Genomic DNA, 19,335 nt, shown 5'->3' on the forward strand with positions numbered 1-19,335 from the left:
TTAACAGCAGATGGCCCGGGTTACCAGTCCCATCAAGTTATTGTTTTTCTGCATCAATAATAATTGAGTGATTCCGCCAAGTTTTATGTAATTTTCGCTTCCAAGTGCTTAGCAAATATTAATTCATCATTGCAGCACTCCTATGAGGAAGTAGCAATTTTTAATAAATAAAATATAATAAAACATAATCTAGATTAATTTATTTGAAAGCACGTGTAAGACCAGTAGAGAAACATCAAAAAAAATTAAATGATAATATTAATTATTCCCAAAAAGGTAATGTTGTTTTATGGTTCACTCTCCCTTGAAGTAATTTTAGGAGGAACTCATGGGAGTAGAGGGCTAGTCAAGGTTTTATTTATTTATTTTTCCAGCCCCCTTTTGCAACTGAAGGAACCATAGGTCTTATTCCAGGGAGTCTGAACTAAGTCCCAGGCAGGGTACAACCCTTGTGCCACACGTGGGCCTGGGACTGTCCTGCTGGGGGCTCCAAGGGACCCGGCAGAGCAGACGTGCCCTTCCTGCCGGCGGGGCGCGCTTCCCGCCTCCCGGAGCGAGGAACCAGCTGGAGCCAGTCGGGTTTGGGTGTCAGTCCGCCCAGCCCGAGGCCTCCTCCTTCCCCTCCAACACCAAGCGCGCCATTTATTTTGAAAAGTCTAAGGCTTGGTCCTCGTCCTCCTGGTCTCCCACGCGCATCTCTTGCTCCTCGCTCGGAGGTGGGGGAGCGACGCTCGGAACTGGAGGAGGCACCGGCCCCAAGGAGGGGACTGCAACCCTGCGGAAGAGGCGGGCCCCGAGGCCGCGGCGCGGTGGAGGCGGTTGCCGGCTCCGGTCCCGGCAAAGGCGGAGGCGCGGGTGTGCGCCGGGTCGCCCAGGGCGCGGGGCCTCGCCTGCGCTGCGCTGCACTGGTGGCGCGTCGCGACCCCAGCGGGCCACCCGAGCCAGGCTCGGAGAGGGCGATCCCCGAGGCTCCGTGAGGGGTGCGCCAGGTCAAAATCTGCGGCTTTCCCCATGTCTACTCCTTCCCAGACGGAGGAACCTGACTCTTAGAGGTGATAATGGGTGAAGCTCCCCCGTGTCTCTCTGGAAGGCTTGTGTTTTCATCCCAGCTCTCAACGATTTCCCGCCACCTCCCTGCTCCTGTCCTTTGTGGAAACAAACAGCGTTGGCCCTGGATGTTCATGAGGCTTCATGGTGGATTTGTGAGTGTGCTGGGGTAGGGAGTTTGCAACACAGTACACCTGCCATTAAGGTCGGTTCTCACGTCTAGCTCCCCTTGTTGCGTTCATCCAAGGTAACAACAGTTTCTATAGCAATAAGTGATGAGGAACATTTTATTTATTATTCATTTTTAATATCGCAATTGACAAGAATCCAAGGGTTTGGATGATAGAGTTTAGAGGAAGGAGAAATGCAGCAATGGGGGGGGGGAGGAGCGGGATCATTCATTATTTGGTGAGTTCACACAGTTGGAGAAAGGCACTGCTTTGGAGGATATGGACCCAGGGCCTCTGCCTGCCTGGGAGGCAAGTGGTGAAGCGCTACTCCCCATCCCTGTCTTCCAAAGGCGATCCCTTTGAAAAAATGGTGAAGTTCAAAGAAGGTTGCTTCTCAGAAATTTCTATTTTTCTCAGAGTTATTTGATTACTCCTTAAATAAGGAGACAAAGAAGGCTTAGCGAGAGCCAGACTTAAGTTCATCGTACCTGTCTTTATGAAAATTTCAGACAATCGCTTGTTCCTTAAAATATTTCCTCACCCCACCCTATCATGATTCAGATCCTAGCCCATTTGGCTAATAGCCCATCTTTGTATTCGAGATATTCAGAGTAGCTTTTACAACTACATATAAAAAAAAGAGTACAAATAAAATATATGTATTAAAGACATTCAGGTGAAATTACACATAATCGCTAAAGTTGATTAGCTGTTCTGGCTCTGAGCTTGCTCAGAGCAAGTAGTAAAAGAAAGAAAAGGAAGGGATTTGGGTTTCTGCAGGGCCACTTATAAAATCCTTAATCTGCCACCAGAGGCTGCTCTTCTTAATGTGAGGACTAATCTAGTGAAAAAAGAGCTTTTATCCCACAGCCAGGAAGGAACTGGAAATTATTTTGGAAGTTGCATTACTTTGTTATTCACATTTCCATGTTTTTTCCTCACAAATAGTCTGTTTTCTTCTTTGTCTTTTTTTTCATTTATTTCTCTTCTATTTTCTCCTTCCTTTCTCCCTTTCTTTTTTTTTTTTTTTTTGGCTCTTAATAGTTGTGTTTGATTTTTGTTGGGATCCAAATAGAAAATAAAGACACTCTTACTTTTAGCTTATATTTTTGTATTTCAGAATTAAGGCAGTATATACACCTGGGGTGTATATAACTAAATTTCCTTTTTGCTGCTAGAAAGAAAACCCACTTTTTATTAAGGGACAAGTCATGACTAAATGCATTGAGTCTATCACTTTTCTTATTAACCATTATAGTGAATTAAATGGTTATTCACTTTTCCCCATTCCCTTTTTAATAAAATAAGGGATATTCAGAAAGGATTTTTCAGATAGGCAAGACATAATTAGATCTCAAATAAGCAAATACAGGATGAGTACAAGGTGAAGATTTATGAAAAGTTCTAATAGCTGATGGAGGCTTTATGTCCTATCAAAGGCATATTGCATTCAAAATATTTTAATTTCTGACAAGCAATACCCACCCCTCAAGTGTCAGATGGCAAAGTATTAATCTACAACATGAGACTTAAAATAAACATTCAGTGTTTTTACATGATATAGAAGACCTGCCTTTTTTGACTTCCATATCTCACTGTAACTTGCAAATGGGATGGATTCTTTTTTTTTCTCTTTTTTTTTTTTATTTAATTTTTTATTTTTTTATTGGTTGTTCACAACATTACAAAGCTCTTGACATATCATATTTCATACATTAGATTGAAGTGGGTTATGAACTCCCAATTTTACCCCAAATGCAGATTGCAGAATCACGTCGGTTACACATCCACAATTTTACATAATGCCCAATTAGTAATTGTTGTATTCTGCTACCTTTCCTATCGGATTCTAACATTTATCAATCTCCTGCTATGAACCTATTACTGTGCTAGGTGTTTTATGTATTCAATAAAGATTTAATCCTTACAAGTCTTACGAAGCAAATATTGTCAACTTTTTAAAATGAGGAAATGGCCTTACTGAAGTTAAAAGTAACTTGCTCAAGATCCAGGTAAAACTGAGATCAGATCTGGATCAGATCTTAATGCCAAAGTCCAAGCCATTTCTAATCCATCCTATTAGATGAAATTTAGGAAAGGGGGATACTGTTAAGGAACCAATAACTACATTTGGTAAGTTGTTATTGAATTTTATTTTTATTGGCTTAGGTTAATACTTTATTCAAAATTCCTTGGTTTTTGTTTTTGCAGTTAAACAAATTTTCTTTGTTTTTATTTAATGTCCTTTTTATGTTCTAGGATCTCAATCAGATTATCACATTATGCTTAATTATTATGTGTCCTTAGTCTCTTTGTTGGAACAATTGCTTAGACTTTTGTTGTTCTGAGATGATCTTGACAGTTTTGAAGAGTGGTCAGTCATTTTATTTATTTATTTTTCAGGTTGCTTTTTTAAAAATATTTTTTTATTGGTGCATCATAATGGTGAGATTTATTGTTACATATTTGTACATACACATAACAATCTAATTTGGCCAATATCATCCCAAGTATTTTGGTCAGATATTTTGTAGAGTGTCTCTTAATTGTGATTTATTTGATGTTTTCCTCATGATTGGTTTGGGGTTTAAGGTTTTGGGGGGCTAGGTGGCCACAGAATTATAGTGCCATTCTCACATGCCATATCAAGAGCATACATTATTGATATGATTTATCACTGTTGATGTTGACTGGGAACACCTGGCTGAGGTAGTGTTGGTCCGGTTGGCCACATTACAGTTGTCTCTTTTTTCCTTTTCAATACTGTATTCTTTTCAAGGAAATCACTATGCATAGTCTACACTTATAGATGGGGAATCTGTGTTCTACTTCCTTGAAAAAAGGAGTATCTACATTAATTCTATGGCCTTCTCAACAAGAGATTTGTGTCCTCCATTTGTTAATTTACTTAATCATTTATTTATATCAGTGTGGTTGTTATTTAAATATGTCTCCCTAATTTCATGTGTTGGAAACTTAATCCCTAAATGCCAATATTAATGTTTTTTAGAGGTGGGATATTTGGGAAATGAGTCATGAAGGCTTTGCCCTTATTAATGGATGAATCCACTCGAGGAGTAATGGACTAATAAATTATTGAGGGAGTGGCTTTGTTCTAAAAGTGAGCTCTGGCTGGCATGCTTGCTCTGTCTTGCCATGTGATGCCCTCCGCCGTGTCATGACGCAGCAGGAGGGCTGTCTCCAGATGCCAGCACCATGCTGTCTGATTTCCCAGCCTCTGGACCATGAGTTAAATAAATGGTTCCTCCTTATAAATTCATCAGCCAATAGTATTCAGTTATGGCAATAGAACACAGACAAAACCAAGTGTGGGATCTTGAGTAATTATTTTGTACGTTGGGTTATAACTCAATACCACTTTATTTTCTTGCTCAACTTGGTCTGGTTTTGGCAACTTGGAGCTCTTTCAATGGGCTCTTCTGTCTCTCTAACTTATCCCTGTGATTGTGGGGTGGTTTGTTTTGTTTTTGAGCATTTCCTTACTTTCTTGCATTTTTTGATGCTACAGGTTCATCTTGTATATTTCTTGCCCCAGTTCTAGAATTAGCCATTTTCCCAAGGGATCATAGTTACTTTTATTGGAGAATGATATTAGAAACTGAGATATGGGTGCTACATGTACTCAGTACTACTACAGTATTATTGCTTCTAGTCTTTATCAACTGACAGACTAGGGACATACATGAGTGTGTACTGACCCCTACATATACACATTTCTGTAAATAACTCTGTCACAATCAGAATCTATATTAAGTTAAACATGACTTCATGCTGATGCCTCAAACTCTAATCCATTACAATGTAGATCATTCTAGCCTCCTTCCCTGCTTATCTGTAACCTTCGACTCCAATAGTGCAAAACCTAGCTCCTAGCCATCTACCTTCTATTTGCTTAATTGTTCAATTCCACCATATGTGCATAGCAGTATCAAAATTCTTAATCAGTATTTTTCTAAGAAATAATTGTGTCAACAAAAGTACAGAGCTTGTGTATAGTTTCTTTTTGTGCTTAATCTTTTTTTTTAAGTTGTAGTTAGACATAATGCCTTTATTTTATTTATTTTTATGTGATGCTGAGGATCAAACCCAGGGTCTTGCACATGCTAGGCAAGTGTTCTGCCGCTGAGCCCCAGCCCCAGCCCTTGTGTCCTTAATCTTATAGAGTGTACTTATTTTCACAGATGCAGAGGATAGCACCTTCCCCCGGTTATAAATATACCTGTAATTATAGTTAGAATTCTAGTCATTTTTTTCTAATTGGTTTAAGTTCTCCTGACCTCTTAACTGGATATTATTTTCTATTTTATGCTTCTTAAGGTTATTCTCTGTGGTATAAAATTCTATAGTTTTTGGAAAACACAATGTCATATACTTATCATAAACAATGTCATACAGTGGAGTTTGAATGCTCTAAAAAGTTCTCTGTTCTTCACCTTTTTACCCCTCTCCCAGTCTTGAGCCCTCGGCAGTCATGATATTTTTACTGTTTCTGTCTACAATTGCTTCCCAAAATGTTGTATGATTAGAATAATGCACCATGTAGCCTTTCAAACGGACTCCTTTCATTTATTAATATACATTCAAGATTAATTCGTGCCTTCTTGTGACATGAATGAATCTTGAATGTATATTAATAAGTGATAGCTAATAAATTTTGAATGTATATTAATAATTGATAGCTAAATTCTATTTATTACTGAATAATATTCCATTGTGTGGAGTATCATAGTTTGTTATTCCACTCACCTATTGAAGGACATTTGGTTGCTTTCAATTTTTTCTCCATTAAACACAAATATGCTATAGATATGCATGTGCAGGTATGTGTGGACGTAACATTTTAAATCATCTGGGTAAATGCCTAAAAGTACTATTGCTGGATCGTATGGTAAGATTGTGTTTAGCTTTGTTAGAAAATGCCAAATTGATTTCAGAATGGCTATACAATTGGTATTCCTAACAACAATGAAATGAAGAGTTTCTTTTTTTACATCCTCACCAGCAATTGATAGTGCCAGTTTCTGAGTTCCAAACATTTTAATAGATTTGTAGTGGTATCTCATTTTAATTTTCAATTCCTAATGACTAATAAAGTTGAATATCTTTTCATATGCCATCTATCTTCATAGGTAGACTATCTTTCAGATCTCCTTTGGTGAACTGTTTTTTTTTTAATTTTTTTAACTTTAGTACATCAATTTTTATTTTGTATTCATGTTAAACACCATTGAGGTTTGACCTAAGGCTTTATTTCACATCATCATTCTTCTTCCTCCTCAAACTGGTAGATGAAGCAGTCACTATCTATAACTTTGTAAGTGGCTATGCCAGAAGAAAGAGAGAGCATGTTGAAGTTCTACTGACTCTTCAAGCTTTTGCTTAAGAATGGCATATGATACAGTTCCATGATCAAACAAAGTCTAACAGCAATGTCTTGTTCATTGATGTGGGGTGATACAGTTTTACCATAAGTCCAGAAGAAGAGAAGGAACTGAAAACTTGTGAACAATCCTAGTAAATACTTGACATAGAATATGGCCATAGATATAAGGGTATATGTAAATATTCTTATTTTTTCATTGTGGTAATACATGTGTGTGAACTTATACAAACATACTTGTAGTTGTCACAAACATCTTTTGCCATTTTTAATATAGGCTAGTTGGGGGTTGTTATTATTCTTTTTATATAATCTTAAGAATTTGTGTTTTTCCTCCATTTGGTGCTGGAAACCTTACTCATGCTAGGCAAAGTACTCTATCATGTCATTAACCCTCTTTGTATATTTTGAATTCTAGACTTTCATCAGATATGTATTTTGTAAGTTTTTTTCTCAATCTGTGGCTTGTATTTTCATTGCTTTAACAGTATCTTTTCATATCTAAAGAGCAGAAGTTTTGATTTTCAGTTAAATACAACTTAAATTTTTTTTCATGCATTTTGCTTTGGTATTGTACATAAAGACTCATCATCAAATTCAGTCTTCTTTATTTTCTTCTAGAAATTTTATAGCTTTGTCTTTTTCATTTTGGCCTATATTCTATTTTGAATTAACTTTTGTGAAAGATTAAAGTGTGGTTTATTTTTTTCCCCTGTACATTTGGAAGTCCAATTTTCCCAGCACCATTTCCTACAAAGGGACTATACTCTCTCCACTGAATCACCTTTGCTCTTTTGTCAACTATTGGTTGATTATATTTGTGTAGTTTATTTCTGGACTAGTTGTTCTTTTGACCTAGGTATCTATTCTTTCACAAACAGCATGGTCTCTTGAATATGTCTTTATTTTAAGTTTTGAAATCAGGTAATGTTGAATCCTCCAACATTCTTATTCTACTTCACTATTGTGTTGGTTATTTTCTAGGCATTTGGCTTTTTGTATAATCTTTAGAATCAGTTTATTGGTACTTACAAAAGCTTGCTGGGATTTAATTGGGATTACATTAAATCAATAGATCAAGTGTAGGAAAGAATTGACATATTAGCAATATTGAGTCTTCTAATCTATGAACATGGAATTGCTTTCCATTATTTTTTAAACTTCACCAGAGTTTTGTGGTTTCAGTTATTGAATTTTTATTGTGTTCTAGGCACTGTGTAAATAAAGTGATACAAAGATGCAGCTGACAAGGGCTCTGACCTTAAGAAGCTGGCAGTTTAACACATTGGAGCAAGTAGTGGTAATGGCTATGATGAATGATGTTAGTCTTGTGGGAACAAAAGTATGGAGTTCCGTAGGGACAGAAAGCAAACATCATCACAGAAATGATACAAGTATTTGCCAAGTGATTAAATTTGGAGAAGGCATTCTGGGCAGTAAAAGTCAGCTCACTTTTTTATTTTTTCTAGAGTATCAGTTTTATTTAGAATATGCAAGTATAAAAATGAAAATTTTATATCTATGACCATCATGAAAAAGTTGAAGCTAGCATACAATGGCTTGGTTGTGAGAGGATAAATTTGGAGCGATGCAGATTCTGGAAGGTTTTGAGTGATAGGCTCAGTGCTTTGAATTCTATTGATAAGAAGGAGAGGGACTATTAGAGCCAAAGAGCGGCATGCTCAGATTTTCATTAAGAAAACCTCATCTGCTAATAGCGTAGCTGGGTGGAAAGAGGCCATTGTGATAGGTGAGGTAAGAATTGGTAGTGAATGTGTGTATACAAAAGAAAACTTAGAGTTGAGAGATATTTCAGAAATAATATTGATTAATGAGATTTAGTGACTAATGAATTAGATATGGGATAAGTGAAGTTCAGAAGTTCCTAGAAGAGTGCTTATACTGTAAGAGCAGATTTGTGTGTGTGGGGGGGGGTGGGGGTGGACAATAAGTTTCATTTTGGGCTGAAATCTGAAAAAGTTTGGGATGCTTGTGGGTTAGCTGGAGATATTCATTTGGCTTTTGGTGATTCAGATCTCTTTATTGTCTCTTTTCAAAGAGGACCTCCCTGGCAGGGTGTGGTGGTGCACACCTCTAATCCCAGCAACTCAGAAGTCTGAAAAAGTTCAAATTCAGCCTCAGCAACTTCTTGAGACCCTAAGCAATTTAGGGAGATGCTGTCTCAAAATAAAATATAAAAAAAGCTGGGGATGTGGCTTGATTTCCTGGAATTAAACCCTGGCACCAAAAAACAAACAAACAAACAAACAAAAACCTTTTCCTGACCACCATGTCTAAAACAGCATTTATTTACTCTGTCCCCTTTATTTTGCTACATTGTTTGCCATTGTTATTGTTTATTATAGTTCATCACTCTCTGACTTTATATATTTATTAGATGTTGCCTCTCCTCCATGGGAAGGTTAGTCAACATGAGCAGGGATTTTGTGTATGTTTCCCACTGTGTAGAATAATTTATAACTCACATAAACACTCAATAAGTATGCATTGAATAAAAGAATGAATGAACAGATATATAAGTCTAGTCTATATAGGGCACAGGCTAAACATGAGGCCTCAAATACATATTTTGGAGGTTTACCTACACAGACAAGAGTTAGCACCATGTAGGCATGGAGCGCAAGAGATAGCATGTGGAATAAAAATGGAAGAGGAAGAAGGAACATGGAATATGATGAAATATCAACATTTAAGAAGTAGGTGGAGGAAGACAATGCAGAAAAAGAGAATGAGACATGGTCAGAGATATATGAGAAAAAGCCACAAGGAAGCCCCAAGGAACTGTAAGGAATGGAAAATTTCAGGAAGGAGGATGCTAAGGGCTGAATTGTGTCCCCTAAAATTCATATATTGTAGCTGTAACTCTCAGTACCTCAGAATGTGATAATTTTGGAGAGGGGGGTCTTTATAGATGTAATCAAGTCAAAATGAGTTCATCAGGGTGGGATCTAGTTCAGTGAGGGATATCCTTATAAAAGGGGGACTCTGGACATAGCTACACATGCAGAGAGAATTCCATGTGGACATGAAGCCAGCCATCTCCAAGCCAAGGAGAGAGACCTGGAATAAATCCTTCCCACACAGCCCTCAAAAGGAACCACCCCTGCCAACACTTTCAACTCTCTAGCCTGCAGAACTGTAGGGCAATAAACTTCTCTTGTTTAAGCCACTGAGTTTGTGATACTCTGTTACAGCAGCCCTAGATAACTAATGGGAGAGAGTGGTCAGTCATCCTGGTTGTTAATGATTGTCAAGGTTAGATAACAAATGAATAAAATGGTCTTTGGGTTAGTGATTAATAGGTCAGTAGTACATTTGTAAGAATCATTTAAGATGCAGAAATCATGCTGTGGTGATTGAGGAGTGAACAATAGGAGATTCAGGTTTTGCTGTACCTAGGTGTGGCAAGGCATGGAAAGGAAGGCAATTTGTTTCTTCCTTTGACTTTGTGCTTACTAGTATTTGATTCTCTTACCTCTTCGATGCAGCCTGCATTTTAAAAAATCAAATTAGTCCATCTAATTCTGTATTTTCAACATTATTTCTCTGTTTCAAAAACTTTAGTGGGTTCCTTAATTGTCTATAAGATAGAGGCCTCAGTTTAGTTCTCAACACCTAATCTGGATATCACCATACCAATTCAGATGTACCATTATGCACTGTGCTCCTTTACTGTCACTCTCTATATTGGTGTCAAATTTATGTAAAACTACAGCCTTTTTACCCCTTTGGAGTTTCCCTCTAACTATGTACTACTATCCTTCACGATAAAGCTTAAGCCCTATGTACATTAGGACCTTGCCAACTCTTTTAATTACTCATTAAGGCCAGCTTCTGTTATTAATATGTGAGCTTAAAGCTCACTATTTAGTTTTATTTACAAATATGCACTGACAGATATCTACAGGGGCAAATAGTGGAAAATTGGGACTGAGTAATGTTTGTCAAACTGTTACTGAGCTGGTTTCCTTCTTTTTTTCTCTTCCTGAAACAAAGATTTAAGCGGAAAGACAGAAAAAGCATGGAGTGTTTATTTAGTGAAATGGAAGTAGGCCCTGAGGTGCAAGAATTGGCCACCTCCAACACGGGAAACATCCTGGGATTTCCCACCTGGCGAGTTTTTACATTTGGCCTGGGAACCTCCCTCCTGGCATTTTCTGTATTGGGGCCGGTTAGTCTGGCTTCCCGTCATGGCTTAGTGCGCCTGTGCACATCTCGCCAAATTGGAAATTTCCAGCATAGCCGGTGTCCATTTTCTCCAGATTGACAGGGAGTTGTTTGACTGCAAGAGGGCAGTCCCTGGGCAGTGTAATGGCTGCAGCCCAAGGCCAGAGTCTGAATTTCCTTTCTCCATCTCCCTTGTTCATGTCAAGCTACTTACTCTAACAAAACAATCCTACCTTTATCCAAAAATCCCACGTAGTATATTAGTTAGCAGAAGGGGATGAGCAAATACAGCTTTTTGCAGGCCTACATGGACCTCCGAATTGGTGTTGGTTTTAAGTGCATCAAGAATTTATATGCATCCTTTTCTACCTCTGTCCCCAGATGAATTCCTAGCCAATGGGGAGTTAAATAGTTATTACAGCTAAAGACTAGGTAGGAAGACATAGTTCAGGTGTGTGGCAATAATGATGAACACAAGAGTTGGGTGGATTTATCATCCTGCACAGCCTCCTCAACCCATTCACTCCCAGTTCTCCTACCACAGGGGGAGCCTTTGTTGCTAAGCTGGCTTCCTTGTTAAAAGCATATCAGGACACATACTATCTAGACAGGCGAGTCCCTGGAAGGAGAAGGAAGGGAAAGGTTTAGGTGAGTCCCTGGAAGGAGAAGGAAGGGAAAGGTTGAGTCATGTGTGCCTGGTTCCTTCTCCTGAGGAGGAGAGGAGAAGGGAGTGAGCAGGAGACAAGAGACAGAACATTGGCCCAGTTGAAAGATGCCTCCACTTTAAAGGGCACATTCGGAATTGGCAGTAAGTTCACCCTTAACATCAGAGAAGTTTCCTGTGGACTCAGAGTATAGACTATCACTTCCTATTTAAAAGAGAAAAAGAAAAATTAAAAAGCATACCCTTTTATCCCCTAATTATGGATCTGTTAACTTACCAGACATTTAATCTACATTTTTATGGCTTTCTTCTTGATAAACTTGAAGTTTTGACTTTTCTGAAAACTTGGAACATAGATTCTTCTTCTTATGTCACAGATAAATCTTTTACAAAGTGTATACATTTATTTGAGCTTTCATTGATCCCTAAATCTAGACCTTTAACTCCTTGGATAAGAATCAGTTATGCCACTCAGGCATTGTTATAATTTTGAAATAGATCCTTCCAATTAGATTACATGTTCAATTTATCTTGAAGTGTTAATTGCAAAGATACATTGATTAAACATATAGATTTTATATTATTTAATCAGAATTGTTTTATTTATTTATTTTCCTCCAAGGGGAAATGGCTGAGAAGCAGTTCAACAGTATTTTATTAAATCCTTTTACAGATTGAAAAAAAAATGGAGTCACCTTCTATGTCCTATAATTCTGGGAATTTAAAAAAATGGTGTATGTGTTAGAACAGATGGATGTGGGAAAATCTTACCCTTGCACAACTTTTGGAGTGGATTCTATTGACACAGCTGTCTCAACTTCCATGAGAATTCACCAACGATTCCCTCAGTTCATCTGATTATTAAAGTAACAAGAGAGAACATCTATATTCAAAAATCCTTACTTCTGTTTTAATAAAAATTATCAAAACTCCATTGAAAATAGACTTTCTGAAGGATATAATTCATCTGTCTAGTTATTCTAAAATTTAACATTAGATTAAACCAATATCAGTAAGGTCTGTACCTATTTATTATTCTTATTTATTTTCTGTGCATTTGCTTTGAGAATTGACTAGTGGATTTAGAAAGCTGACTACAGCAAGGGAAGTTTTAGTAGAAATAGTAGGGGTGAAAGCCTTATTAGAATGAGCTCAAGAATGAAATTTTAGATAAGCATAATAACTCTTCAGAGAAACTTTACAGTAAAGATGAGGCGAGACCAGAAAAGGGGACCTAGAGAGTTCTGCTTTTCTGCCTTTTGGGGAAATAATATCATTTATTCTGTATTGATGCAAAGAGAAAGAGAGAAGGAAAGGTTGCTGATATAATAGGGAGAAGGTAGATTTACAAGTGCAATGCTCTGTGGAGTAAAGATGGCGCCTAGCATGAAAGAGAAAGTGGCCTGGGCACTAAAGAGAACGTGTACTGAACCGTGGCTGGGTGCAGGGCTCTGTACTTACCTGTTAATGGCATTTTCTTTTAATAATCATCCTTTTTGATATAGGAAAAGAAGTATTAGACTAAGAAAAACAAAAGAGAGCAATTCTGGTTGAGAGGAATACTGGTCAGATATGTTCAATGTATAGAAAACAAAAGTTGTCAGTGTCCCTTAGAAGCTACGCTGCCCTCATCCTCACCTCTGAACCTTATCCAATCTTATGAGAATATTGTAAGGTCCTGTTCTAATTGGATGAGTCTGTACATTCCAGAAAAGGGTGAGGATTCAAGGACAGACAAGGAGGCTTTGCAGTTGACAACCTTTTTCCTTCTCATGGAAAAGCAACATATTATAAAACAATTTTTTATTAGTAACTGTCATAATTAAAATGCTCCCTAGGCATTTTAAAACGCATAATTTAATATGAGACATGACCAAATTAACTATTCAGTATCCTTTAGGCCATGTGCTTTATCTTGCTTCCTTTGTTTTTATTTTTTTCCTTCCTGTATTGACATCTTCTCTCCTCTGTACTGTTCTGTTTATTGGGGGAGGGGGAGGGAAATTCTTTTATTTGTTTTACATATAACAATGTAAATGTTTGGAATTTGAAGGACTGATTGCCTTTGTTTTAATGGTAATGAATATAACCTTGGTCTCACTTGCTGGGGCTATTACTTTTCTGTTTTCAATGGAGAAAAAAAAATCTGCCTGTGGTTTTCCCTTTAGAAAATGAATTATTGCAAGACAAATGTAAAGATTCCTTCCCATTCACATGCTGATATGTGGTGAAAATTATGATTTATTATCTTCCTTTCATTTTCAATAAAATACTCCCTTATTCTTTTCTTCTCTCTCATTTTTCTTTTCTTTTTTTATTGTTGTTCAAAACATTACAAAGCTCTTGACATATCATATTTCATCATTTTTCTTTTCTATTCCCTCTTTCCTTCCCTCCATTCTTCCTTCTTGCCAATAACCTATTAGCCTTAACAATTTCTTTTTCATAACATACTCCCCCAAGTAATATAAAATTTTCTTGAGAGAATATAATGGGACCTTGCACTGGTGGACTCTTTTCACTGAAAATAAGAGAAACCGAATTTAAAATACCTTAAAGGTAGAGATTTATAGGCTCATTAGATTCCAAGAACAAGGTGATGTCTATGCAGTATGGAAGCAGCTAGATCTAGGTGCTCAATAGTGTGGCCAGGACTCTCCTTCCCTTCTTCCCTTGCTTTTTTCCACTTAGCCTCTCTTCCTGTGGTAGTGAGAAAGCCAACAACAACTCAAATCCTGATAATGGAGAATGCAATGTTAAGAACCAGTTTCACCTTTGAATCAGAATATAAGAATCTTTTTGCAAAGTCTCAAATCTGGAGGTAGAAACAGTGTTAAAAAGAGACACACTTTGTAAACACCTTGGCAAAAGGAAAATTGTCACTGTCCATTGCAGGGAAGATAGGGCTTCCTCAGGAGCCGCTGCTCCTCTGTAATTTAGTTTAGTGAAACTCCAAGGGAGGAAAGGCAACTTTTTAAATAATAGCTTTATTGAGAGAGAATTCTTATACCATAAAATTCACCCTTTTAAAGTGTATAATTAAGTGTTTTTGGTACATTCAGAGTTGTATGTTCATTACCATTGTCTGATTCTAGAACGTTTTTATCACCTCACAGGAAAAGCTTCAGCAGTCACTCACCTATTCCCTTCCCAGACTTTCAAACACCTATCTCCTTTCTGTCTCTGTGGATGTGCCTAGTCAGGATGTTTCACAGAAACAGAATCATATGAAATGTGGCCCATAGTAATTAGCTTCTTTCACTTAGTATAATGCTGTCAAGGCTCATCCATATTAAAATGTGTCATTGGATCATTCCTTTTTAGGGCCAAATAATATTGTGCTTTATGGCTTATTTTCAAGTTTAATAGTTGATGGACATTTGAGCTATTTCTACTTTTTGACTCTTATGAGTAATGTCTCCATGAACACTCAGGTATAAGTTCTTGTGTGGTCATCGTTTTTCAATTCCCTTGGATATAGTCTTAGGAGTGGAATTGCAATAGTGTCTTCTAATATGCGTATGTATCATAATACAAAAGTGAAACACCTTCCTTTACCATGGGGAGGAACCCGTATTTGAAGTGCTGGCCATCACAATTTTTCCTATATTCTGGCAATCAGAGCCAGAGTGGACTTTCTGAGTCAGTCCATTTCATTAATTCACACCAAGCAAAGGACCCAGATTGAAGCTTTTTTTTTTTTTTTTTTTTTTTGATACTTGGGATTGAAGCGAGGGAAGCTTAACCACTAAGCCACTTTACCAGCCCTTTTCTAGATTTTATTTGGAGACAGGGTCTCACTAAGTTGCTTAGGGCCTCACTGAATTGTTGAGTCTGCCTTTGAACTCATGATCCTACTGCATCAGCTTCGCTGAGCTGGTGGGATTACAGGAATGCACCACCATGCCTGGCCAGCTTTAAAAAAAAAAAAAAAAAATATATATATATATATATACATATACACACACACACACACACACACACACACACACACACTAGGGTCAATAGGCAGGAAAGGATCATTGAGTTAAATGAAATACAAAACAAAATAAAATCTGCATTTTCATTCTATATCATTCAGAGGTCAGTTCAAGAAATATTCTAAGTATATTCTCTGAATATAGAAGGATTTTCTTGAGAGAGAAACTTATGTTACTAAAAGGGCTTAAGGGGGTCTGGGGCTGTGGCTCAAAGGTAGAGCGCTTGCCAAGCATGCATGGGGCACTAGGTTAGACCCTCAGCACCACATAAAAATAAAATGAAAATATTGTGTACACCTATAACTAAAAAAATAAATATATATATATATATTTTTTAAAAAAGGACTAGAGAAATAGAAATAAGAGAGTCAGTGCCAAGCTGCTGGTTCCAAGGTGACATATCCTTGTCTTTCTGATCCAGAAACTGAAAACTTACTAATGTCACCCAGAAATGAGAAAGCTATGAGAGTCATATCAGAACTTCTTTGCTACACAGAGATGGTACATAGGGACATGGAGTACAAAGGCTGCCAACTCATGCCTTCCCACACAACTGTCTTTCCCTGCACTGTCATGGAAAGAAGGTAGGTTCTGCCTCTTCTCTAATTTCTTTCCAAATCTCATGAAAGTTCACATCATTGGTGGGACCTCAAACATGTGAAGTGTGGGGAGTGCTGTGTTTGGCATTTCAGCTGTGCAATAAAGAAGGATGGGACATAAAGAATGTAGAAATGTTGTCCCCTGCCAGCGGGCAATATCTAGCACACCTTTAAATCACATAATCTAAATTGCTGTTAGTTCACAACATTTGGCCTATATATGTAGCCATGTTAACATTTAAAGGCTCTCCAGGTGAAATATCAGGACAAAACACGAATTGCCAGTTAGTTGACATTCTCTGCCCTATTTCTCCCATCCTCCTCCATTATCCTTTCAACTCATTTTCCTCCCACGTGTCTTTTAAATCCATTTCTAATTTAAGATGACCAGAACATAAAATGGGATTTATTATATGTCTGAAACTTTATAAATATTAGTTATGTGAATGAATGATTAAATGAATGAATGAATGAATGAATGAAGACCATAAGGTCAACTGTGATTGTTAATTTTATGTGACAATTTGATTGGACTTTAGGGTGTCCAGATTAAGTCTCATTTCTGGTTTGTCTGTGAGGGAGTTTTTAGAAGAAGTTGGCCTTTGAATGACTTCCTTGGTAGAGTAGATTGCCCTCTCCAATGTGGTGGCTCTATCTAATGCCGTGGGATCCTGAATAGAACAAAAGATGGAAGAAAAGGAATATTCTACTTCCCCTTTTCTACCTGACTGCTTGCCCTGAGACATCTCATCTCATCATTTCCTGTCTTTGAACTTGAATTAGCTCTTCTGGTTCTCAGACCTTCAGAGTCAAGCTGAATTATACCACTGACTTTCCCAGATCTCCTTGCAGATGGCTGCTGGTAACTGGTCTGTCTCCATGATCACATGAGCCAATTCCTCACAATAAATATCCTCTCTGTGTGTGTGTGTGTGTGTGTGTATACTAAATGAATTTCCATTTACATATGTATATGTATTTATTTGATAAGTTGGAATCTGTTTTATTTACCATCTTCTTCAAACTTATATTTTCATTTAAAATTTTTGTTTATTTCACAAAGCAGAAGGATGAACCATCTTACTTCTTTATTTGTCCCTTAAAACAATACATGGACTTTAAGTGCTGGTTCTGACTGGGGCTGGAATTTGAAGTTAGGATGTTAATCCCCATGAGTTATTGGGGTTTTCTTGATGATTTATAAGGTTAATGTGTTTTTCATTCTGAACTAATTTACAATAATATTTATAAAAAATTTGGCTGGAAGTGTTTTATTTTGTATCATTTTTGTCTTCAGTCTGCATTTGAATTTGCTAGTTGAGCTGTGTGAATTGAGAAGTGATAAAAAAACAGTGGTAGCAAAATTCACAGTTTGGAGTACACGATTAGGGCGATTAGGGCATATTGTTGTGTAAATAAAGTAATTACTAAGATTTTGACTGTATCCCTGTGCTTCAATTTTTATCAAGCTATTCCTGAATTGCCCTATACTTCCAAAGGTTACAAGTAAATTTAGATTTGCTAGATATAGCACTTTGGGACACAGACATTTATCAAAAGATAAATGCCTATTGGACTTACATTGTGGATCTACTAGGCATCGAGTGCCACATTAAACATATTCTGGCCACCAGCTTCTATGAAATTGATGTCTTTAATCAAGTCATGCATATAAATTTGATCAGTGCTATTCTGTATGGATTGGGATCTAAGGATTTATATATAAAACTTAACTATAAGAAGATATATCCTCAGATATGCAGAGTCATGTTGGAGATGTCCATGGGTTTCCCCATTTTCACACTTAGATTGCTAGGTGAGGTCAAAGCTAAATTCTAATTCCATTTAGTTTTATGGAATAATCCACCTTTTCTCTTTCCTGAACAGTTTCCAATTATTTAGCTTTTTTCCTCTAAAATCCATGGAGCACAGTTAAGCACTATGTTCCCTCTAATTTCATAGCATATTTGAAGGAGCTTTGTAAAGAATGGAGAAAGAAGAGTACCAAGCATGAAAAAAGGCAGGTTCCTGAATCATATTTGCAACTTGAAAAATTATTTGGGGAATGATGCTGACATGTTTAGTCAAGAGTAAAATGACATCAAAAAACAATATTCTTTTCAAGGTAATAATTTAGATTTATTTTTAAAAAGGAAAGAAGAGTTCTCTTGTTGATTTTATAAGAGCAATGGCAACATTCAGCCATTTCTTTGGCTAATTCATGCAATCCTCGAGCAAAACTTAAGCCCAGGTTACTTTGGTAGGATTTAAAGTAGTAAGACATATGTGAATAAAATGATATTAGGTCTGTGTAACTCTGAATAATAAAATAAAGATTAAGATGGTAATATGTCCCTCAAGTACTGGTATTTAAACTTTAAAAATCAATCAAGAGAGAAGATTAAGTGGTGTTTCTTTGGTACTAAAAATGTAAAGCTAAGACCAAATTGTTCTATTTTCACAGATTTAAGATACAAAGAATGATATTTAAAGACATTAAAATGACTATTAAATTCTCTTCAGTTTGTAAAGAATCTCCTATGAAGTACACTTAGAAGAAATCCCTGAGTATATTAAATACTCTATTAGTATCTTCCTTCATAAACAAAGAGGAACAATTTAAAAGCTTTGCAAGACGTCAACACAGTACTTAGCAAAGTCAGTATCCATTCATAAGGCTCTCTCCTTAGTGCTTCTAAATTTAGACCATTAAATGCTTAATAGGAAAAACAACAACTTCACAAATTAAAAAAATATGACATTTGAACATATTAACTGTTATTTGATAAGTTAAAAAACCATTCTTTTATGGTCTCTCTATTTTGTTTTAGCCACTCAATATTGTTTTTCACTGTTTCCACCACTTGTTCCCTAGGTTTTTCTCCTGCTCCAGCTTCTGGATATCTTTCAAAAAAGCTCTGCATCTAGAAAAGACAGGGAAATAATTAGGAATGCCATTTTAATCTCAATTATTCTTCAAGAATTTCATTCACAAACTGGGTGTGCTTCCTTCCTACCTGGCCACTCAGTATCATTGCAAAGCACTGAGATCTGCCTCTCCATTAGGAAGCATGACCTGCGGCTTTTGGACCCCTGCCAGCTTGCCAAGCCAAGAGGCTCTGACAGGGTGGGGAAGGAGGGCAGCATGCCAGTGGCTGGCATGCCCATTTCTGCTCCTGCTCACTTTTCTATTTTCTGTGCATTCCTCAGGTGTTACCTGGAAAATCTGGCCAGTGGAATGGCAGTTTTATCTAGTTTCTTACTCCAAGAGTTTGTAGCATTTTAA

The 19,335-nt window shown here is 37.1% G+C and overlaps 1 protein-coding gene and 1 long non-coding RNA gene across 5 annotated transcripts in view; one reads left to right on the forward strand and one right to left on the reverse strand.

The window, feature by feature from the left end:
• Nucleotides 1–519: 519 nt before the first annotated feature.
• Nucleotides 520–19,335, forward strand: part of LOC110598631 (uncharacterized) — a 68,670-nt gene continuing 49,854 nt past the window's right edge. The window contains exon 1 of one of the 4 annotated variants that reach the window (XR_013426022.1): nt 520–1,202. This is a non-coding gene — a long non-coding RNA (uncharacterized LOC110598631). The remainder of the gene's footprint in view (nt 1,203–19,335) is intronic. The other 3 variants (XR_013426019.1, XR_013426020.1, XR_013426021.1) reach the window with 3 other exon arrangements.
• The window catches only part of Enpep (glutamyl aminopeptidase), an 80,153-nt gene continuing 78,981 nt past the window's right edge, over nt 18,164–19,335 (reverse strand). Inside the window, exon 20 of the mRNA XM_005330096.5 lies at nt 18,164–18,973. Coding sequence (XP_005330153.1) covers nt 18,821–18,973 — 153 coding nt within the window. The 3' untranslated portion in view covers nt 18,164–18,820. The remainder of the gene's footprint in view (nt 18,974–19,335) is intronic.

This window comes from Ictidomys tridecemlineatus, chromosome 9 (assembly GCF_052094955.1).
Source record: "Ictidomys tridecemlineatus isolate mIctTri1 chromosome 9, mIctTri1.hap1, whole genome shotgun sequence".
NCBI classification, from domain to species: Eukaryota; Metazoa; Chordata; class Mammalia; order Rodentia; family Sciuridae; genus Ictidomys; species Ictidomys tridecemlineatus.